Source organism: Colossoma macropomum, unplaced genomic scaffold (genome assembly GCF_904425465.1).
Source record: "Colossoma macropomum unplaced genomic scaffold, Colossoma_macropomum, whole genome shotgun sequence".
Taxonomy (NCBI): Eukaryota; Metazoa; Chordata; class Actinopteri; order Characiformes; family Serrasalmidae; genus Colossoma; species Colossoma macropomum.
Window position 1 is genome coordinate 33,483,786 of NW_023494796.1, and position 24,912 is coordinate 33,508,697.

At 38.3% G+C, this 24,912-nt stretch overlaps 1 protein-coding gene across 1 annotated transcript in view; it reads left to right on the forward strand.

The window, feature by feature from the left end:
* eys (eyes shut homolog) overlaps positions 1-24,912 on the forward strand; it is a 433,237-nt gene that overhangs the window by 43,253 nt on the left and 365,072 nt on the right. Inside the window, exons 6-7 of the mRNA XM_036583442.1 lie at positions 2,644-2,758; positions 13,122-13,281. Of these exons, the coding sequence (XP_036439335.1) occupies positions 2,644-2,758; positions 13,122-13,281 (275 nt within the window). The remainder of the gene's footprint in view (positions 1-2,643; positions 2,759-13,121; positions 13,282-24,912) is intronic.

Genomic DNA, 24,912 nt, shown 5'->3' on the forward strand with positions numbered 1-24,912 from the left:
CTGAGTACAATCAAGATTGTGCATGTACCGAGGCGATGCAGCTGAACCCTGCAAGCTGAGCAGCGGCCTAAAATCTCCGTAGAACTGTGGAGAAATACTGTAAATATGAATTCTTTGGTTAGGATATTAGAGCCTGGCATGCTCACAGTTTCAGTAAACTTCAGATGCGTAGCTGCAGGTTTAAAAGCGAACGTTATTTCAGGCCAGCTCATAAAAAGGAAAATATTTTGCTGTCATTCTAGAAAGAGTGGCATTTTGTATTTCATTTAAATGGAAAGAATTTCATTAATACACACAAGATTAAAGGACCAGACGAATGTGAAATGGCCAAACAATAAGCTGACAGTTAAACCCCTGAATCCCACAGTTTTAACGTTTAGCTAAAAAGCATGTACGCCGCCCTTCAAAAGTTTGAGGACACCTTGCCATCTTTTGAATTTTTCTGAGGGTTGATGTTTGATTTCCTGCGCTTCACACTTAAACTAGAAAACTGACAGTTTTTCCTGCAGAGCACCAGTGAAAATGAACACCACAGTAGTTATGACATTTGATTATTTATGGGAATTAATCAACTAACAATCAGTCAATTGGCTTAAATGTGGCCAGTGAATGTGAAGAGCTGTAATAATGAAGTGTCTGGCACTGATCTGGTAAACTGAGGATTCACCAAGGACTGAATTTCCACCAGTGGGAAAAAAGTAGCACTTCATTTAAGCCTGCTTATAATTTAGAGCTAATAAATAATGGCCACAAATAAGTGATATAATAATAAATATGTAGAAAAACACTATAGATCTTCATGCTGCGGCATCATTTAACCGGTTAAAGTTCACTAGGCGAGCTGTAAGTGAACAGCCTTCCAGGACGAGTGGATACGTGAGAACTGTGTTTACAAACTCTATTTGTATTCTATTCTATTTTTATTCTATTTCAAGCGAATGAAGCAGGAATGCGTAGTTAGCACTCTAATGTATGCAGCACTGTGACAGCTCGAGCTGCTGATCGTTCAGTAGTTTTTAAATGGCTGCTAAACAATTCTAATGACCAGAACCTGATACAGCTTAGACTATTCCAGTGACTAACACTAGTAATGTAACATGATGAGCTTTAGTGACGTTTGAGAGTAACATTAGCTCATTCTGATCACTCACTCACGGTGTGAACTGGTTAGAGTTCGGTCGGAGGTGGACAACATGGCAAAAATATAATAATTTAATACTAAAAAATACTATTAAAAACTTACTACAATGATTTTATTCAGTATTTCTCATACTGTGTTTCACTAAATCCAGTTAGTTGGGGCTAATTTTGTTCTTTTTATAATGAAACATGCTGCTGATTATTGCCTACAAGTACTGACGATGTACACAACGTGTTCACAAAAGCATACTGTACTATATTGATATAATTTATCATAATAACAATATGTATTGTCATATTGCCCAGTACAAAGTCTGTTTGTCGGAACACCAGCATGGAGGGAAAGCTACCATGGGAGGAAAATCCAGTTTTGGCTGTTTTCCAATGATTTGTATTCTTGCTTTTTTGTGTGTTTTGTTATAGAAATAATATTTACAGCACCTTCTATTTGAGGATGTACAGTCGCATGCAAAATTTTGAACATCCCTAAAATAACCTGGTTTATTTGGAAGAAAACAGTGTCGCACATCTAAATGTAACAACATGTTTTGTTAATTTTCTTTGTGTAATTAAGTTTCTTCTTCACACAATTAAATTAAAAACACAATTACTGTTTATTTACTGAATTTAACATATAAAAAAAAAAAAAAAATGTTGTGCAAACGTTATGGCACAATAATGTTTTTTTTTTTTGTTTTGTTTTTTTTCAATATTAAACTCAAATTTAAATAAATAGAAACCATGCACTAAAATTTTTAGAAAAAGTCGTATTGACAGTTGGTCCGTGTGGAGTATGTGTTCATTTGTTTTCACTTAGAAAATCAACTAAACATGCTATTTTACCAGGCAATCTAATACAAACCTTTAAGGTAAGGTTGGATGCTAGTGAGTGGAGGGCAAATTGAGAGTGTTAACCTTTTTTAATGATATAATAATAACTGTAAAACGTAAACACTGTTGTTAATTTGTTTATTCAAACAAAACAAAATAAAAAAAAACAACTTTTGTTTGGCACTGGGCCCATAAGACCCTACTTTTGAAATGTATGTTGTTTATTATTATACTCAAGGTCGTACTGTCACACTTATTGTCACTAATATTTAGACATGTAATGTTGTTTTCTCCAAATAAACCGGGTTAGTCTATAATATGACCAAGAAAACAAACTAATGTGTGTTGAAGACATTTTGAAAGGCTGAAAGTTTTGATTTTTTAGAGAATGTCTAATATATATAGACATATCCATATTCCATATAGTCGTATACTTCACAAAAAACACGTGCACAGCTGATCTTTTGTGAGCCATGAACATGTCAGCGTAATATAAAGTGATGCTTTGCGGTTAGATGTTTTTGCTCCATAACGTCTATAGCAATCAGAGTGAAGCCGTGCCTGGTGTTCTCAAGCTCATTCCCGTGGCGTAACCCTGTAAAATCTCTGCATGCAAACAGGACTCAACATAATGCCAAACCTAATGCCAACCCTAATGCCATCTCTGTGCAGATGCCTCAGAGGCTTTTCCGGGAAGAACTGCGAAGATATAATTGACTACTGCAGGCTGCTCTCTGTTAACTGCTCGAATGAAGGATCGTGTCTCAACCTAATTGGCGGATATAATGTAAGTAACCTAATATGGGCATAAACTAATGAAATAGTTGCACCAGAACGAAAAGTCGTATCACACATATTTTGCTTTGGGCACCATGTGGGGAGGTTAAATGCTGTTTCTATGGAGAGAGAGAGAGAGAAAGATTATAATTAATTTGTTGTGGGTGTTGCGGGTGCTAGAAATGCTTGGGGGTTGTGCACTGTATTTTACAGTTCATTACTTCAGGTGGATTGGTAAGCGACCGTGTATCCATTTCCAGTGTACAGTATTATAGTAGTATGTTGTCGTTTATACTTACAAATCATGAAGTAGTTGGTAATTTGCAGATAGGGAAGGGATGGTTGCAGGTTTTAATGATATGTTATGGAATAAAGCCTAATTTTAATATGAGGCTTTATTTCAAATTTTAATAATGAACTGTGCATGATTAAAAAGTCTTTTTAATAGGTGACAGTGGAAGTGAATTTGTGTTACAGTCTCCCTCCAAAGCGAGTGCCACAGGAGTGAACAGTATTTTAAGTAATATTAAATTGAAAAAAATTAATTATTTTTTAAGGAGAACGAGAAGCAATACAAATTTATCAGTGTAATACGTGTGGTGAAGTGACTTTCTCTGTTTATATTTTTATTTTTATTCCTACCACAACCACCCAACACCCCTCCAAACACCACCCCCCCACCCTCTCACCCACCCCCTGCTTTGAGTGAAACAAGGAACAGAAATAACAGAGATAAAACAGAAGAAGTAAAGAGAAAGGATGAGATAATTATAGTAATGATAATAATAAAATAATAATAATAATTACAAACTGGACATACAGGACAGACAAACACTTAACAAAACAATAAACAAGGCAGTAATGCCCCCCCCCTTTTATGTAATTATAACATGGGTAGTTATCAAATCCTATGTAGGGGTTTTAACCTTTCCCTGATGAATTTGGAGAGAGAAATCAGCTCTCAATATATTGTAAAAATTGTGACCAAAAAATTGTTTCCTTCAATGATTTTTGTATTTTGTGTTATTTTTAAAATTTGCTGTGAGTCTTTCCAAGTTGCAGTGATCCATGAGGAGGTTAAGCCAGTGCTTTATTGAAATTTTGGTTCTGTCCTTCCAGTTCAGCAGTATAACTTTTTTGTCAATGGTAAATGATGTGAATATAAAGCATTTGAGGTGATTGGGTGCTGAAAGTGAGGAAAGGTCATTAAGTAGTGCTACGATGGGACATAAAAGGATGACAAGGCCCAAAATCTCTGATAGCCTGTCCATGACCTCTGACCAAAACTGCTGGGTCGGGGGACAATTCCAGAAAGCATGATAGTAGTTGTCTGTTAAAGCTGGACAATGTTGGCCTTTATCACTGTGACTGAATCCCATACGGTGTAGTTTAGAGGCTGTGATATATGTTCTGTGAAGGGTTTTATATTGAATTAGCTGGAGTTTTGAATTGCTGGACATAGAGAAGATATCAGTGCATATATTTTGCCAGTTGACATTACATGTTTCTTTTATATCTGAGGTCCATTTTTCAGGTGGGAGTGAGATAGTGTTGTCCTTTGAGGCTAAGTTTATATATTTGTGATAACATTTTCTGAGGTTTTAGGGAGTGTAGTTTTAAGTAGAGGGGAGGAGTGTGATTGCAGAAATTTCCACTATTAACTGTCTTCTTTAGAACATCGTTGAGTCGTATATACTGAAAGTGACAATTATCTGGTATATTGTATTTTTCTTTGATGTCATCAAAGGTCATGAGCAAGCCACCAGAGAACAACTGTGCCAGGCTGGTTATTCCTCTCTGTTTCCAGGCTGAGAATATGAAAGGTTTGTTATTTATTAAAAACATGGGGTTGTTCCACAGAGGAGTTTGACTGGAGGGAGAGTGGCTGTATTTAAGAATTCTGTTTGAATTCCACCAAGCATTCAGGGTGGTACTTATTGTACTGCATTTATAAAATTTTGTTTTTTATAGCTTTGTTTGTGAATGGAATACTATTAATGTCCAGTTCTTGAATTAAACTTTCCTCAATATCTTGCCAGGGTTGGTTTGAGCTAGTTGTCCAATGTCTAATGTAAAGCAATTGATGTGATAGAAAGTAGTAGTAGAAATTTGGGGCTCCAAGTCCTCCAAGATGTTTAGGTTTCTGGAGGGTAGCTAACTTGATTCGAGGCTTTTAGTGCTTCCGAAAGAACTTAGTCACTGCATTGTCAAGAGAGGAGAACCAGCCTGACGGTGGGGTAACAGGGGTCATAGAAAACAGATAATTGATTTTAGGAAGGATATTCATTTTAACTGCTGATATTCGGCCAATTAGAGTTAATGGTAATTTATTCCACCTTTCTAGATTATCCTTTATTTCTTTCATTAAAGGTATGTAGTTAAGTTTATATAAATCATTTATGTTAGAAGAGATATGAATACCAAGATATTTAATAGACTGGGCGATATGTTCAGATGGTATATCATAGACCTCGTCATCCCAGTTGAATTTACTTAGAGGCAGAAACTCAGATTTGGCCCAATTGATGGAATAACCAGACACCCTGCTATACTTATTTATCAGATCATGAACTGATGGGAGGGACAGTGAAGCGTTAGTAATATACGGTAAAACATCATCTGCATATAGACTGATTTTATGGTGGTATGACTTTGACTGTATACCTGAGATTTTATTCTATCAGAGTCTGATAGAAGCAGCCAAGGGTTCAATAAAAAGACGAAACAATAAAGGTGATAAAGCGCATCCTTGTCGACTTCCTCTTTGTAGCTGAAAGGGTCTGGATATATGTCTGTTTGTTGAGACTGAGGCAGAAGGTGAGTTGTATAATGTTTTTATCCAGTTGATAAAGTATGGGCCAAATCCAAAGTGTTTAAGAGAAGCAAAGAGAAAGGACCACTCCACCCTGTCAAACGCCTTTTCAGCATCCAGAGATGCTATTATACATGGTGATATACACAGAGACTCTCAGGCTTTAATTTAGTTTATTTTTTGAAGAATGTGACTATAACGTACTTCTTTACAAACAGGAAGTCATGTCATCAATACTGTATATAACAGAAACAACAAAGGGCCTAGAACAGTGCCTTGAGGAACACCACCAATCACTGCTTCCATTTCAGAAAATACAGCACTAACTCCTACTTTCTGAACCCTCCCAGACAGAGAAGGTGCTAGACATGCAAATACCGTTGTTGAACAATTCATGACTCTCAATTTAGACAATAATATTGCGTATTTTACTGTGCCAAAACTCTTTTGTAAGTCTAGTTTTGTAAGAACCACACAGGCTGCTGTTGCATCTTATCTCTGTAAATTGTAAGAATTACATCTTGCTGTCATTCAGTCAGCTCACTTGACCCCATCCAGAAGCATCAGTGATATGACAAATAATGCACCTTGATAAGACCAAACCAGCATTGTAGCCTGACAGTTGATACATATCTATTCAAGTATTCATTTATAACAATTTTGGCTGTATCAGTTTTGCCATTGTCACGTTAGCGGCTGCGCGCTGTGATTTATGTGCATGTCCTGGAGTCCTAGTCATACTCCTCAATTTTAATATCATCTTACTGTCATTTTCCCTGCCTCATCTGCTCTTTTGAATGATGTGCCAAAAGCCTCTCACATGCAGCCAGCAGATATTTCTGTTCTTATTTGTTATGGATCGGATCAAAACGGGCGCTTCATATCCATTGATTTTAATGGATGTCATTTGTAAAGCAGTCAGAGTCTCTGTGTTATATTATAAGCAGTGTCTGAAACATAAATGTGGAATGATATGAGCTGGATGTCAGAGTGTAAATTTGTATGTGTAGATGTAAATTTTATGCTCTTCAAACCTTTTAAATCACAGGAATGCACTCGTCGGCTGTACCTTTCCGTGCTTTCAGTCAGATGTAATTTAGACATCTGTAAACTGTCTGTAAACATCTGTAAACTGTCGGACTGTTGTTAGGATCTTGCTTTCAAAAGCATGCATGTTCAGTAAGACCCTGAAGGGTGTGTGTTTGTGTTTGAACAGATTATTGTTGGTCTGAAGTTAGAAGTGAAGATTCATATCTGCACATTCAAAAAATAATTTGAATAGATATCTAATGCATTTTTTAGCTGATTATATAATTAATTATATACTTGTGTGATTATAGAATATTGTGCCATAATGACAGTAATATCTGCTTTACACAGAGAAACTCTTATGCAGCTACATGTTGCGTGTTGTGAGTCTCCTGAAACATAATTTCTGTGCAACTTGACAGTTACGTGAAGCAGAAAGTTGCATGCAACACATTCGATTAGTCTACTAGTTAACCAAATGAACATCTTGTACTTTTTAGTGCACTGTATTGTTCTCACTATATATTGTTTTTAAAAGAGCCATTACGGTACCCAATATCTTGCACAACAAGTTCATTAAGGAGTTCTCTCTGCTGCCTCTACTATAATAATTTATCATTTGGTTCCCAGATTAATCTGAGCTCTGTGAAATAGGGGCATAAAGAGAAGAGAAAATCAATAATCTGATGTAATTGTGCAATGACTAGATAACAATAACAGCAGGCTCGAAGAATAAACGCTGGCACAAGCAGCCTTTTTATCAGCTGTCAGGGTCAGCTGGCAGCTTGTAACAGTAACATTAGCTTCGGAAACTGACAAAATGATAAACTACCGATCTTGCATGAAGTTAATTTATCCATTGACCTGGTGAAGTCAGTCATTTGAAATGATTTCATTTGATATGATCATGTGTTGCGTTATCTGCATTTTGTCCGGCTGTTTCATGAAAACTCCACAAAGTTGAGGCGCTTGCATCTTTTGCAGCTGATTTTCAAATGAGATGCATGATACTTTACATTATGCAACTCAAGTGAGTTTAGTTTCCTGTAGGTTTCAAGCAACTAAAGTTGCATGTAAGTCTCACTGTGTCAAGCCAGCCTAAGGATTAAAAGCTGAATATGCACTTTTTTACTACAACCCCATTTCCAAAAAAGTTGCAAAATGTAAATATATATAGAATGCAATGATATGCAAATCATGTAAACCATATTTCTAAAGGAAAATACTGCAAAGACAACATATCAAATGTTGAAACCGAGAAATTTTATTGCTTTTTGAGAAACATTTGCCTGTTTTGAATTTGATGCCAACAACACGTTCCAAAAAACCCCCCAGACTCTTTTAATACGGAGCAATGCTGCTGTAATACATGCAGAATGTGGTTTTACACTGTCTTGCTGAAATAATCAAGGCCTTCCCTGAAAAAGACGTCGTCTGGATGGCAGCATATGTTGCCAAAACATGTATATATCATTCAGCATTAATGGTGCCTTCACAGATGAGCATGTCAGCCATGCCATGTGCACTAATGCCCCCCATACCGTCATGAATACTGGCTTTTGAACTGTGAACTGATAACAAGCTGAGTGGTCTTTAGCCCAGAGGACACAGTGTCCATGATTTCAGGCCACAGGACACTTTTCCACTTCCCCTCAGTCCACTTTAAATGAGCTCAGGCCCAGAGAAGGTGGCAGCGTTTCTGGATCCTGTTTATATTTGGTTTCTTCTTTGTGTTTTAGAGTTTTAATTTGCATCTGTGGATGCAGTGATGAACTGTTTTCACAGACAGTGTTTTTCATAAGTGTTCCTGAGCCCATGCAGTGATTTCCACTACAGAATCATGTCTGTTTTTAATGCAGTGCTGCCTGAGGGCCCAAAGATCACGGCCAGCAAATACTGGTTTTTGGCCTCGTCCCTTACATACAGAGATTTCTCCAGATTCTCTGAGTCTTTTAATGTTATTATGTACCGTAGATGATGAAAAGCAGAAGTTCTTTGCTGTTTTATGTTGAGAAACGTTTTTCTTGAATTGTCTTTCACAGAGTGGTGAACCCTCCTCATCTTTACTTCTGAAAGACTCCGCCTCTCTGAGATGCTCTTTATACCCAATCATGTTTCTGACCGGTTGCCAATCAAACACCAGGTGTTTTTTTTTAGCATTACACAACTTCACCAGCCTTTTGTTGCCCCCGTCCCAACTTCTTTGGAATGTGTTGTTGGCAAATCAAATCCAAAATCAAATTCAAAATCAAATTCAAAATAGACATTTATTTTTCAATAAACAATAAAATTTCTTTTAACATTTGATATGTTGTCTTTGAACTTTTTTTAATGAAATATAAGGTTTAAAGTATTTGCACATCATTGTGTTTTATTTTTATTTACATTTTACACAGCGTCCCAACTTTTTTGGAAATGGGGTTATATTTCAGCACTTAAATTGCTGAAATTTCAAAGTGAATGTATGTCATGTGGAGCTGTTGGCTAGTTGATGTAGGATGTTGCAGTCAAAGTTTTACTCCTGGTTGTCATACATTGTTCAGGCTATCACTGTTAGATTGAAAATGAGTTTTTACTTTCAGATATGAATTGATGTCATAGACTAAGCATGTAGGCCAAAGTTTGTACTGTCTCCTAATTACTCACTGTATGCTCACAGCATTAACAAGGCTGAACACGTCTTAGTGTAAGCTGTTGTGCTCAGGGGAGGAATGAACGGCTGGAATAATTGCGACTGTGAGGTCAAGATTTTTGCTTTTGCTGTTTACTCTGACAGTTTAAATTAATACATTTCAGATTAATGCTCACAGTTTGTGGCAGATGAGCTCAAATGAACCTAATTTCAAAAGATTAGCATTAGCTGACTGTTTCTTATCTCTTGCATGGAATAACTGCATCAAAGTGTCACCCAAACACCTGCATTTGACATCTTCTTTGGGAGTAAGGAAGCATTAAACAACTGGATTTGACTATGTATCTACACTCGTACCAAATTTCTGCACTGTTATCAGATTTCTGAAGAAAATCCAACAGAGTCCTATTCAAATTGTTGAAGTAAGTGGATAAAAGGTATTTTTAGAGATGACACAATACCCATATTAATATTCACATGGGTTCTGAAGACAATACAGGTGGTTAATTGGTGAATAAAGGTAGATCTTATTCTATATTATTAATAATAGTAGGAAAAACACTAAAAGTGATATCTTTATTTATAGAGCATTTTTTAATCATGGTGGCAGTTCAAATGCTTTACAGACAAGAAATGGAGCTTCACAGTAATTTACAGAAATATTAAAATTTAAAAATAAGAAGTATAGTTAAGTTAAAATATAAAAATTAAAGTTACGTTTGGTTTTCTTTTATTAAACCTTCAGAAACCAGTTCCAAAAAGTTGGGACATGTACAACAGAAATAAAAACAGAAAGCAGTGATTTGTAAACTGTCTTTTACAAGTATTTAAATGAAAACAGCACAAAGAAAAGGTATTAATATTTCACCATTGTTGATTTTCATCATTTCTCATTCACCTTCCTAAGTTTGTTCTTAAGTGTGATCTTGAGAAAGATCCTAAGATAAAGTCTATGTCAGATTCATGACGTGTTCTTAAAGCGCAGAACTGTTCTCACCTTTATGCTCTTGAGTGTGTGTAGATTCTGTTCTTACCTAAGAACAAATCCCACATCAGAGAACACTGGTGAATCTTTGTTAAAACTGCGTAAGTGGGTTTAAAGAAGAAAGTTTTTGGTGAATGAGGCCCTAAAGAACCCTCGAAGAACCATCTTTTTTGAGAGTGTAGTATTGAAGTAAGTTAATACCATGAAAGTACTGAATTTCAGCCCCTGTATGTATTATATTGAAATTTTATTGAAGTCAGCGGATCTTGACCTCTCCAACATGGCGGACTCGCAGACATACCTCCTCTGATAGAGAGCAACAGACAACATGACATCTTTGTATTTATAGCTATGAGAAAAAGTCCCTAAGAGCAAGAGAAAGAAACCTTGAAAGGAACCAAGACTTAACAAGGGAACCCAATCTCCTGTGGTCGACTCTTTGGATCATACATGCCTCAGAGGGTATTTACCCTCGGGGGTCTTTAATTAAAATTCAGTAAGGTCCAGTTAGAGAAAATATCCTCAAGCGAAGGTCCAGAACATCATAATGTCTAACTTACATTATGATTCAGTGCCATATACTGTAAACTGAAGTAGCCTAGTAGGTATATCAACATCTTATACAGTCAACAACTGAATATCAAATCAAATAAAGTACAGTTCAGTAACATTTCAACAACATTTATTGTCAGTTTTCTCTTTTCAGAGCCGCTGTGTATGCAACACTCATTCGAGTCTCAGTGCTCACTGTAATGCACAGATCCGATTGGCTGAGTAGCGTCACGTGTGATATTTACAACACACTAAAGCTACCATAAAGGCTAGAAAAGTTACACCGATTAAAATAAGACCACCCAGTCGAAATTCAAGAATTCTCCATAGTTTATCGGTTGTAGGTCCAGGCCCGCATAGGACAGTTGGTGTTGAATAACTTTTTTTCTTCAACAAATAATTTTTTTTTCATTTAAAAACTGTGTTTTATGTTTATTTAGGTTGTTTTTGTCTGATGTTAACTTTTCTGAAGTAATTTAGATTGTGATAAATATGCAAAAATAGAAGATTTTAACAGGGTTATATACTTTTTCACAACTGGATTCTAATAAGTGCCAGTATGAGCGGTACTACTTCATAAAAATCAATCCAGTCATTTTCCAGCATGTTTTAGACGGAGTTAGACAGGCTTGTGTTGTGCTCTTGCCAGAGAAACGTTCACTGAAACATCCTTTATCAAAATCATACACGCTCCACCATCCCCTTTGTCTTAAAACGCTAGTCACTTCATTTTCGCCTCCATCTTTATGAATTAAGCCGTCATTGTCGTCGTGACATTGTTTGATAGTTCTGTATTTCCCTGCTGATTACTCTCAGTCGGCTGTGATCTGATAAGTTTGTTGAATCAGTGGTTAGACCGTAGGCTGCTGGTGGGCTAGCTCCTAATTAACGTCAGCCGTAATCAAAACATTGACATTGTCCAGTGCAAATGAACCACGTCGCCGCTGTTTCTTCATCCTCAGCCTCGGACGAAAATGAGGCCATTTGTCTGGTTAATTTAGAATGATGATGTCTCAGTTCTCTGCAACTTTTCAGTGCAGACGGTCTTGTAACTCTGAGGTTGTTTCAGGGCCTTGAGAGGGAGGTTTTATTTTTGCTCGCGCTGTATTCGGATAGACACCCTAAATGAAAGTGTTTCACCAAAGGAACTGAAAGTTGAAACAGCATTTCATCATTTGCGTCAGACGTTTAATATTCCGTGGCCTCCACTTTGAAACAGTGTACGCTGAGCTGAATTTGAGTCTAAAGACATAGACCACTTTTGGTGTAGTTCAGTTTAGGTAAGATTTGGGCAGAAGGTCTCATAGCCCTGTCTTCGCATGTTGACTCATTGGGATGTGGAATGGTGTGCAGTATTATTCTTTTAAGGGTGACATCTGTGGACAGCAAGTAAAAATGGCCCAAATCTGATCGTTTAGTTTGGCTGTTCACAATACCTTTTAAATGTGATCTGTATGCGACATCAGTCTGAACAGATCAGCTCCTAAACTGACCAAAAGAACAGAGCGTCACGCTGCTTCACGGCTCATCCAGAGGTAAACAATCACGACCGCCAACGAACGCCAGTCGCTCCCGGAGGATCAGCTTCATCTTCACCAGCATCACAGGAGCCATCATGAAGCTTCACTGACTGACAGCTGGGCTCATCACCCAGAATGTGTTGGAGCCCTAAAAAGGGCGCGGTCACTTCTTTGGTTCGCGTCCTCGGATTCTTTAAACTCTGCTTTCAGACTTTTAACTGTTCTTTGACGCTGCAGCCGCGTTCTCCTGCGGCCGCGTTCGGACATTTCTTTAGAAACCTGTTCAAACACAGAGTGGCGATAAGTGCTTTTTAATTTTAGTACAGAAACATCAGCCCAAATGTTTGAGTCTCAGCAGCGCAAAATTATGACGAATATCGAATTGGACTGACTAAAAGTCGCATGAATTCCGATCTGGCTGTTCAGACTGAGTCACATTGCTGCAGATTGGATACGTATCGGATTTCAGTACCACATATGAAAGCGTCTCAAATCTGAACTGAAAATATCAGACTCAGTGTGTTTATCTGTTCACACTGACACACAGACACACATCTGTGTCACATATGAAGAAGAAAAAGATCAGATTTGGGCCACTTTTACCTGCTGTGTGAACAAAGCCTAATTTACTTACACATTCACTTTATTCTGTTTCATTGTTAACTTTGATGTACAAGCCAAGAACAAAACGAGGAAGTGAAAAAACAGCAATAAAAGTGTATTTCTATTGTATTTCTATTGTAGTTTTCAAATACTGACCAATTATAAACAGCCCCCTTTTACAATAAATCTGTGAGCGGTTATGGTTAGAAGTGCAGCTAACGCTGATTCTCTTTCTGACAGTGTCTCTGTGCTCCGGGCTGGACAGGGGAGCTTTGTCAATATGTGGTGGACGCCTGCTTAATCTACCCAAACAGGTGTTTGAATGGAGCTACATGTGTCAGCATGAGTCAGCCGACTGCACCCCCTCATTACACATGCACATGTTCCCCTGGTTACACAGGTAGGTACCAGCTTCACAGCACTTGATTCCAAAACAGCACTACAGAGGGGAAAAACACCCAGTAATAAACTAATTGAATGTTGAACATTTAAACACGACCTCTTTACCTTTATTCCAGCTTCCGTTCTTTTCAGGAGACTCACTTTCAGGTCCTCAAAGAATCTGCAGACACACCTCCACAGTTCAGTCTTAGAAGCTGGTTGATCATTTTCTGAAGTAATCAAACACATTCAGTGGTGTTGAGGTCTGGACTCTGGGGTGGTCAGACCATTGGAAATGTCCTTTTTCTGAGTAACGGCCTCTTGGCAGCTACACATCAAACATGATTTTGACAGACCTGAAGCGAGAGAAGAACTTGATTTTCTTCTTCTTTATGCAAGTGGATTATCCTACATCTAATCTCTCCCAAAAAGAGATCTGCACTCCTGCAGATTACCGCTGGACCTGTGGGTTTGCCACAATATCTTGCAGTGCAGAAGTAGGTTCAGTGTTGTGCATGGGAGTGGGTGGGAAACCAGCCCACTGCAGGTGGGAGTGGGATGAACCACACATAAAGAGAAGTCCCGCAAATTAATGAACAGCCTAAATGAAGTAGAACCATCACTAACTCATATATATATATATATATTATAAAATGATAACAGGTGGTCATTCTAAAGAGCTGTGAAGCAGCCGATCACGTAAACACGCGAATTCTCGTAACTCACAGAGACGGTGGAGTCTTCAGTCCGACGTCCACAGTTCTGTGGTTAAATTCCTGCTTTTGTTTATGGGAATAAATGGCGTTTGGTGAAGTTACTCACAGTGAGCCTGATGACCATGACTGCATGTTATTTCAGCAGAGAATAATGTATTTCTGAATAGACTCTGTCAGATACTGGATGTCAGTTCGCCTTGACGGAACTGCGGGTGGGGGCGGGACAGATGATTCCGATTTTTTGTGGGAGTGGGTTTTTTCAGACCTCTGAATCAGAATCTTTTTTACTCACCAAGTACTCCAAGATGTCTGATTAGTTTCTCATGGTGTTGATATAAATTTCAATAAATAAATATGAAAAAAATACGGGTTAGTTTACAGTTAACATGAAAGATGTGCAGTTGGTTTTATGTACCGTCACACAGAGTATTGAAGTTCTAAAGTACATACAGTGTGCACAGATGAAGATGTCAGCAGTGGCTATACATGCATGTATATGTAGAATAGTGGCACACAAGCTGAAACACTGGTAGAATTGTATGAAACTAAACCGAGCGAGCAAAAAAAGTTCATTTAAAAAGTCTCTCCTTTACCTAAAGCGCACATTCTCTAGAGATTATGCCATCCTCTCGAAAAGCAGCGTTAGCAAGAACTTTCCATAGTGGATTCCCATTGAACCCCCCCCCATACCCCACAATAGACTGTTCTATCTGCTGTCTACCTACCATACATTTAAATTTTATTGCATTTCCAACTCCCCTGGCCGTGCCATCTGCTGCGAGTGTTGAATGAAAGCCAGGGCCTCTGTTCTACTCAAATGAGCCCTGTTGCCTAAAGCCATGCCTTTCCCGTTACTCATCTTTGCACATTGCCTTTCCTAAGTGGATTATTCCGTAATTCGCTTCATCATGTCTGAAAAATGAAGGGCAGGCGGAGGTTACAGAACACTTCATCGGTAAATCTAGTGGAGTAAACAAACCTCCACGTTGGCTCTCGCGATGGCGAGTGCTTGTTTGTGTACGCCAAACACAAACAAACAAGGAAAAGGGTTTGATATGCACCCCTAGTCAGGATGACGGTGCGCGCTGCATATGCTCAGGGAGGATTCATGGCTGCTGCGCTGGCATGTTCTGAAGCTGGTATATACTTGAAAAGGTCACTGAAGTCTTGAGGAATCGCGTTCAGTTTGACTTGCAGTGTCTCTCGTGGTGAAATGATAGTTTTGCATGAGCTTTCCTCAAACTGTGATGAGTTATTAAACAGGCTGTGCACTGCTGTCTGTGAAAATGGACAAAATCTGGGCAAACTTCACTGCTGTATTTAGCTATGCAACATACTGTATCATATTTATAGATTACAGCATGTCTTACAGTGTCAGAAACCACTGAAAAAATCAGCTCGAGATTACTGAACATGGTTTAAGGCAGGTTTGTCAAACTGGGGATCTTCCAAGCCAAAGTGCTGTGGAGGTCAGCGTTTCACCCTCATCTAACACTCTGAATTCAGTTCATGAAGGTTTTGATGATTAGCTGATAAGCTGAGTCAGGTGTGTTTAATGAGGCAGTGAGCTGAAGTCTGTGGTGTTTTGGCCCACGAGGACTGGAGCCTGACACGTGGACAGAGGCAAATGTCTTATGATTTAGCCGTGAACTTTAAACTAAACGCTGTGCTAATTTCCAAATTATACGCTTTCATTACTTGTTGGCAGAGGAACACAAACCCCTCGTTCAAGTTCTCTGGTAAAAAAAAAAAGAAGAAAAAACTGGTAGAATTTGAAGTATGATTTACATGTTTTTCTTAAGTTAATGTATAAAAGTGTATGATCCTACTTAAAGTAAAAAGGAAATGATTTATTTAATTTCTGTTCAATTTTTTAAATAATGTTCATTATTGAGTGAAGATTATGTACATGACTATGACGCTGAGCTTGAATAACAGTTGATTTATGATGAACCTGCATGCATCATCTGTAAAATCAAGCAAATGACTGATTTTGATATCAGTTTTTGTGTTTATTTATTTATTTATTTGTAGTGCATATACCAAGAATTGTTTTTTTAAACCTACAGGCTTGGATAGTTTTTGTAAGTGAGACTTAAAATGGGGATTTTTTTTACTTATTTGCACCGTCCAGAATGTGCGCTAGTTCACCCCACTGCAAAATGTACAGTAATAAGCCTGGTTTGAAAAATGTGAGTAGAAAGTTCAGATTTTTCTTTTGAAAAGTTGTGAGTAAAAGTAGAAAGTATTAAGTGAGAGATACCCAGTTAAAGTACAAATATTTATACTTCGTTACCTCCCACTGCTGCTTGTTTGCTCCAAATCAAAAGTAAACAAGCCAACTTTGCACACTAAACATGTTTTGGTTGATTGACTATATTTGGAGAAGAAAAGGAAAATTGTCATTTCTTTTTGGACACACTATGACCTGTGATGCCTTATCGAAATCATGCAGTTCTGAAAATGTGTCTGTAGTTTTCATCCATGCGTGTTTCTCCATATTTAGGCATATCAAATAAATATAATTTTTATATTGAATAACATCCGAAATTCACGTGAGGTGGATACATTGTTGTTGCGGATAAGAAGAAATGCAATATGCTCTGATAGAAACACATTTGCTAAATAAATAATGTAACTGTGAATAGTGTAAAGTGATACGGCTGCTCACGTGTCCCCGTTTTCACTCGGCTGTAGCTACAGAACATGATAGATGGCAGCAGCTTCCAGTGGACTAGTGAAGAAATTAAAAAGTCCTTTATCTCATCAACGGACAACAAAACATACTGGTAATATCAGACGCTAAACAGGCTTAAGATACCTGACGCTGATTAATGGATATTTCCTGAGTCATTATATTTGCCAGTGTGCTCATACAGTACTGTGCAAATATCAGAGATCGTCCTTCATTTATTTAATTTCAAGTCAAATTGGCCATTAACTTGTTCATATTTCATGGCCAGGAAAAGCAGGTCTGTCCGGTCATCCAGGACTTAGATGGTTGTTAGGAGTTTTTTCGGTGTTTTTACTTCGCTTAAGTGGAAAATTTATATCTGATCTCCTCAGAAATGTCATCTATTAAAAGAGGCGCAGTTTTCTGAGAGTCTACTGACACTTTGCGCTGGTGGGGTTATCGAGTTTAAGACTCCCATGGAAATGAACACATGACCAGTGCAATGTAACCAATGTAACCACGTTTGCATGCTTTTTGTGTGAAAGTCCGTTTCTGCCCGGTGAAAGAGAAAAAGACTTTTTATCATCGCAGATTCAGACTGTCCTTCAGGTCGAAATAATGAGGTATTTTCAAGATTTTGACTTAGTAAGTGAAAATAAGATCGAAACAAAAGAGCTGACAAGGTCTGTGATTATGTCAACACAAGAAATAATTATTTTAAGAAAATAACGTCAGAAAATTGAGAACATTGGCTCGTTGGAAAGCTCAGGCCCAGCCCTGTCGAACAATATCTGTCCCATGGGAATACGCCACTCTGTCGCGGAGAAATGAGAGTTTAAAGGTGGCAGCGAGATGTTGCTCCGGACGCCTAGGAGGGACCCCCACTACCCCGGCCCAGGATTATTTAGGATAAGCTGAACTTGAATTTTATGCTGAGCACATTTGGAAACTGTGTGATGGTGTAGAATCCTTGTTTAATTGTTTAATAGTTTGGGAATTGTATGATTTTTGATCACTTAGTTGTGAAGCGTGCATCAGTGAATACCATACTGCAGCCTTATTAGCGCAAAAATAAGACAAACTCTTAACCAGTGCACAGTCAATATTTACTTTAAGGCTCTGTCCCATTTCACCACTCTTAGCCCTACCCCTCCGTTTTGTTCATTCTCTTTTAGGGGTAGGGTGTCCCGATTCTTGTTGAGATAGAGGGGGAGGGTGAAGTGTTGGGGCTACATGACCCTCCAAACGGAGGTTTTTCAGAGACTCCAAACAGAGAGATATGAGAAAAAAAGAAAAACTGGTAAGATGGAGAACAAGAGACCAAAGAAACACACAAACGTGAGAATTTTCTCCATTAAAAATTATGATATTATGATATGTTATCTTAGTTTAATGTTGTTTCAGTGTATTATGATCGTTTTCTTCATAACTGAAAGTGCTAATGAAGGCAAATTATGCCATTATTAAGTCCTTTTGTTGATGAAACTGCAAATCAAAGGCACAAACGATGCAATTCAAGTATGAAATGGCTTCTCTGATACCTTTGCTTTGCCGGAGCTCAGTCGCCTATATTGTTTCCGAGTTCCGATGTAAGTGCCTGAAAAGCGCGTGAGCTTATGATTTATGATCTTTCCACACATGTAGCACGAAAACATACATGCCCCATGTTCCTCCCCGTAACAAGCTGAGGCTGCTTTCATGATGGATGTAATTGAATTCTAAATAAGCTTCATATTATGAGGTACACAAAACGCTACAAACCCGCACACAGCGCCGTGTTTCCTGACAAAAGCCTCTCTTGTCAGATGTTTTTCCGTATTTCCCGTACGCAGAGCTGTCTTTTATCTTTCCCACCAGCTGACACAGTTTTCGGCGGTACATGCTATCTCCATTGCTGTTCATTAGCGTTCGCCTTTTTATTCTCGTTCGAGCCTCAAATCTCAAATCTCTGTTGCCACAATGATGACACTATCTCGCGTTTCGGCAGATGTAACTGACTGATGAAATTCATCACTTTCTGACATCTTGAAACTCTCTCAGCGGAACCGTAGACCATCTGAGGAGTGTTTTTCATTTCAAACTTGTCCGCTCTGCTTTTCTTTCTTTGGACCTCTCAGCGAATATATTATTATTAGGATGTTATTGGCTGACTACATGCTGTAGCCCAAGGCTCCATGTTTTATTTAGGCTGGGATGCTTATGACGTCTGCATTGATTAATGGCCTCAGATATGTCAAAGTCTCTTGCTGTTCTCGTGTCTCGCAGGGCTGCCGGCCCTCAGAGGTCCAGTACAAAATGTCAAGTTCTTTGAATATGATTAGCCTGGAAAAAAAGTTGGACGATGTGCTCAGACGAGAGGTCTAAAAGCTCAAAACGATTGATCATCTCCAGATAAGGCCGTTGTACTGTCTGTCCATCTGCACATTTGAGGTAAAATGCATTCGCGCACCACTAATAAGATTTATGTTCTCAGGCTGCAGTGGAATCAGTTCAAACATGTTGTGCTAGCAGTGGCTGGGAGGTACACCAGTATAAGAGTGAATACCAGTATGTTATTGTCCCATTGTATTCATGTTAGGATGTGCACATCTTCACATCTTCAATAGCTCTCAGACAGAGGGTGCGACAGATGTGTAATTTATCATTTTTTGGAACTAAAACAATCAGATACAGAGATTTTTCATCTGAAATCGAAGTTGATTTTCAAAGAAAATGTTGACAGCTTAAATAAAATGACTTATTACCTTTATACATATTCATAATATTATTAGTACTATTAATATTAGCCTTTAGAACCATTTAAACCTATTACCTATTAAAAAAAAAAACATTTGTTGGAGACAAATTCTAATATTATGCAACTACTCTACAAACCTTGTACATAGTCATACTGTCCTTATTCATAGGAAGCTATAAAAATGTGTAATTTTAGATGTTTGCAGAATGATGAGAAAGCTGTGTTGTGTTGAGAAAGAAGTTACAATAAAATTGCTGTACAGAATGTGTCGTATCTTAAAAGTGGTGATCAAGTCTCGAGGCAGATGACTGTTCAAAGACTTTTTGATAATTGCAGTATGTTTTATATCAGGGATCGGTAACATGCGGCTCTTTCACTGTCCTGTTGTGGCTCCACAGCTGAATCAGATTTGTAGGTAAAAATAAAATAATCCTCCTTTACAGTAAAATAAAGCTCTGCTGATCGTTCAACACAGTTTAACAATAAATGGTCTTAAACTCTGGAGTTAATGTAGAACTGCTGATTCACCCTTTAACCCTGAAGATCAGCGCAGACTGCTGGTCACCATAGTAACACAGACAACAGTCTCGTCTAGCTAGTAGCTAACGAAACGGCAAAGAGAGAGATTTAAGACGAACATTGATAATTTGGAGATGAATGGACTGATTTGTGTTTATAATCACTCCAGCTGGTTTCCTCATACATTTCAGTTCCACCTCAAATGGTGCAGTAGTTATGTTTTTGGCGTCTCAGGCACCATTTAAGGTGGAACGGGAAATTTGAATGAGAAGCTGGCGAATGAGAAGCGACTTCAGCCTCGTACAAAGTTGAACGTTGAGAGACATTTTACAAGAAACTATTCTACTCTTTAGGAAATGTTTCCTGCTGGAGATGCGAGACAAATGGCTATAGCTGAGCTAAAGATTAAAGCAGAGCAAAGTGAGTTTTTTTGTTCATATTTTTAGTCTATACTAGAACATCAGCACATACTGAGACATATTTACAGCCAAGATGGTAAAATGGACATAAAATGTTGTAGCTCGCAAGGTGGATTAATTTCTGTTGAAAGGACAAAATGGTTCTTCTGGGTTTCTGACCCCTGTTAAATAATATTGATCATTTTATGTTCTTGTCGTTCCACCAAAAAATGAAATTGTAAAGATCTTAAAATAAATTCTGGTTTCTAATTTAAACTATCATGAAAAAGTGAATTTATCTCTTATTTTTATTTAAATAAAAGTGTCTGGTTTGGAATGGAAGTTTCAAAGTAACGTTCATTCTACAGTCCATACAGTCAGATATGGGAACTAAACTGCAGAAACAGCCTGTTTTGAATTGATTGTTTGTTTGTGATGTCTACAAATACATCCGCTTGCTCGATCTACAGCAGCTTAGCCCCACCCATTCACACTGAAGTTATAAGGAGTGTTTCAGCATCAGACTGCTTTTTGAATGAGGCACAAGTTCAGGCTTATAAGTTGGTTGTATTTTCTGCTTCTCATGATCCAGCTACAAGCCTTTTTAGACCCATAGTGTTAAGCCAAGCCTCTCTAAGCATTTACATATATCTGCTATATTCTAAGGCATAAACAGAGGCTGGAAAATTGTCATGTAAAAAGGAATTATGGCTGTTTCTGGTACATAAAACCACACAAACATCATACAGAAAACAACAAAAAACAAGAAAATGTAGGATATAGCCTTTCAGTGTACATTGGTTAAGTTAGTGGTGTTTATTTTTGTGTATACCTGGTGTATACCTCGTATCTCCGTTTTTGTCGTTTTTCAGTTTTTTGACATAGTCTGAAAATGCTTGATGCTCCTTACATTGTATATAAATTTCGTGATGAATGGACCAAGAGAAACGGCCCAAAATGACTTGGAAGAAAGTCTGGTTCCATTGACTTACATTAAAAGTCAAGTAGGTTTTTTCCTTCTCCTGTAAAGCTACGGTTTCAAAGATACAATGTTTGGTTCAGACAGCAGCGACATAGTAAAAAATATAGTGATATAAATTCTGTTCGTACCACTCAACCCTGCTAGCAGACAGAGCTTAGAGTCCTCATGGAGCCTGTTCATGATCACAGTGCCACAGATCTTCACAGTCCTTTCCAGTGCAGTTGGTGATGAGTTGCAAAATGATGGCTGTCAAATTAGAACTTATTGGCTCTTATGGTTTTAGTATGGTAACCTAATAACAGCCGTAGGAATTCTAATGCAGATGAGCTCATAATGCAGTTACAGCGGCCGTTTCCCTCATAAAACATTTGCGAGGAAACACCACCTGGTCTCTGCCACACATTTTTCACTGCATAATCAAATGTCTGCTTGTTCAGCATTCATATAATTCCATATAATTCATTGGATTTAGAGGTTTCTGGATGGATTTGACAGGAGCAACATGTGCGCGCACTCCATGGCATTCCCCTGACTGTGGCTGGGAAGGGATGGCTGGCACTGGGTTGAGAGCGAGCATTACAAAACACAAACTGCATGTCCAGCGAGATCAGTGCGCTGATTGGGCTGCGATGAAAATTTGGCATAAATGTGTTTGACGTTATCTGGAGGAAAAAGAGAGACTGGTGTTATTAGTGTTTTCTCCCAGTTTGCATGCTGCACTGGATTGAAGAGATGAACCAGTTTCTGTCTGGAAAAGCCGTCCCTGCGTCGGTCGTAACTGCTGTCATTTTGAAAAGATAAGAGATCAACATCCATTAGCATTTGGTCCTGATCGATATACAGCACTGTGCAAAAGTCAGAGACCATCCTTCATCCACATAATAAGGATATGGATTATTCCAGAAGGCCTGGGAGGGTCATCAAGGTGTTCGTGGTAAATGTGAGAGGAGCCTTTACGTTGCTCTTTGTTAGCAGTGGTTTCTGCCCTGCTGCTCTCCCATGGATACCATTTTTGCCCAGCCTCTTTCTGATGGTGGAATCATGAATGCTGCCCTTATCTGAGGTGAGCGAGGTCCTGCAGTTCCTTCATCCACACCAAGGGGTCAGCAACATGCGGCTCTTTTACTGCCCTGTTGTGGCTCCACAGCTGAATCAGATTAGTAGGTAAAAATAAAATAATCCTCCTTTACAGTAAAATAAAGCTCTGCTGATCGTTCAACACAGTTTAACAATAAATGGTCTTAAACTCTGGAGTTAATGTAGAACTGCTGATTCACCCTTTAACCCTGAAGATCAGCGCAGACTGCTGGTCACCATAGCAACACAGACAACAGTCTTGCCTAGCTAGTAGCTAACGAAACGGCAAAGAGAGAGATTTAAGACGAACATCGATAATTTGGAGATGAACGGACTTATTAGTGTTTATAATCACTCCAGCTGGTTTCCTGATACGTTTAATCTGCAACGAGAAACTTACGAACACTAAAAGGCCGCAAAGCTGAAGTCAGTTTCTCATTCGGCAGCTTCCCGTTCACACTTTCCCATTCCACCTTAAGTGGTGCAGTGGTTCCATTCTGGCGCCTCAGGCACCATTTAAGGTGGAACGGGAAGTTGAAGCTGGTGAATGAGAAGCGACTTCAGCCTCGTAAAAATCGAACATTAAGAGACTTTTAACGTTTTGGTTGTGAGCCCTGGTCTACGTACATTATCTAAGCCGCTTGTCTTTCTGGGTCGCTGGGGGTGCTGAAGTCTATCCCAGCAGTTACTAAGTGGAAGGCAGGAAACACTCTGGACAGGTCGAGAGTCCATTATGGGGCAGACACACAGACAAATATACTCACACCTAGGGGTAATTTAGTTACTTTGTCACACAGGGCCAGGTGAGTAGCTTTTTTCCTTCAATAAGTGAAAAAATCAATATAAAACTGTATCCTTGTTTTATTCGGGTTGTCTTTATGTTACATTAGATTTTGTTTGAAGGTATCAGTCCTAAAATTTTTAAATCCCAGTTTGGACTTACTGTACGTCGTAACTCATAAGCTGTGTTGAACCTGTTTGTGATTTTTAGAAACTGTATCATTGTCACCGTATGTCTAGACAAATCTCAGCCTTCTGTTGGAAGTCTCGTCGTATCTGACGTAGCTCATCAGTCCTTGACCTTCTCTTTTTTCTGAGCCTTCTCCATCCGCTTCCATTCCCTGCTCCACGTTTTCCCCTTTTTTGGCTTTCTTCACTATGAAGCTAATTCACTTCCGTCTTCTTCTTCTCTGCTATTATCACCACCAATGTTACCAGCAACATTACCGATACTGAATCCACCAAAGCTGCAGCCAAAGAAAAGCCTCCTAGGTGACTTCTCGAAACGGTTAAAGGATCATGTAGCCCCAAAAATGTCATTATTACCGCTAGGAGATATTGATCGCTGCTTCACACTGACTTTCATTCATTATTAGCCATTTTAGCTCATTCCTATAATGTTACACACTCTTATAAGGTTCTGAAGTAAAGAAAACACTTCTATATAGAACCATGAACACTTAAAGAACCCTTTTTCTATTGTTAAGGTGTGAAGCTATAGAACCATTTTGGGTGCTATATAGAACCCTTTTTCAAAAAGGCTCTGTATAGAACCATCTGTAGCACGTTCATGCACCTTTTCCATCAGTCTGAACCCTTTCATGATGCAAAGGAACCTTTAATCATGCAAAGGGTTTATTGAGTGTTCATGGTTCTATCTAGAACCATTTTCTTTACTAAAGAACCCTTGAAGCACCATCTTTTTTAGGAGTGTAGTTCAGAAATTACATTTACAGTTTTCCTTATATCCAAAAATGTAGCCCATTAGTTAAACCATGTTTGTTATTCAGAGTTTCCTTGATGTTGCTTTAGAGCTACTAGGCTAATGTGGCTAATAAGTAATAGAAGCTTACATGGACAGTTTTACTGAGTGAGTGAAACTGTGGTCTCACAATAAAAACTATTTAAATAAACAAAGAAGTATTCTTTGTGTTATGATCTATTTAAACTCAAGGCATTAATAGAGATATACAGGGTACTTTCTGTCCCAACCCCTAACCTCTTCAACTCCTTGAGACCACCGGTGGTTCCAAAACACACTTTGTCATGTTCTTCATAACTTTCATATTTCATAAGCTACATTCTAAAGGTGGGGGTCGTATGAGAGCTGTAACTGTCTTCTTTCCAGTCAAATAGATGGGTGATGTCATTGTAAACGCTTATAATAAAAGAAGCTGAACTCAGTTTTTTTTTCTACTGAAAGTCGACCCATTTTTCCACAAATCTGGGCTATAAACTATAAACAGATGGCGTCTCTTCAGTGATCTGCTCTGTAAACATTATTTTTATAAAATAATACAAAGAGCGTCTAAGATTTTTGGCTTTCAGCAGTAAATTGTAAGCATATAGAAATATGTGTGATCATAAAACACGTTCTGTTAATTTGAGGGAGCTTTTACAAAAAAAAAATAAATAAATAAAATAAAAATGTACATTTATTTCATGCAGTTACTGAATAATTTGCTTTATGATTTGGTCATGTAAATTCAGATGGAGCGACCAAAATATACCCTGGAGAATAAGAGGCTAACCCCTAAATTTACACTT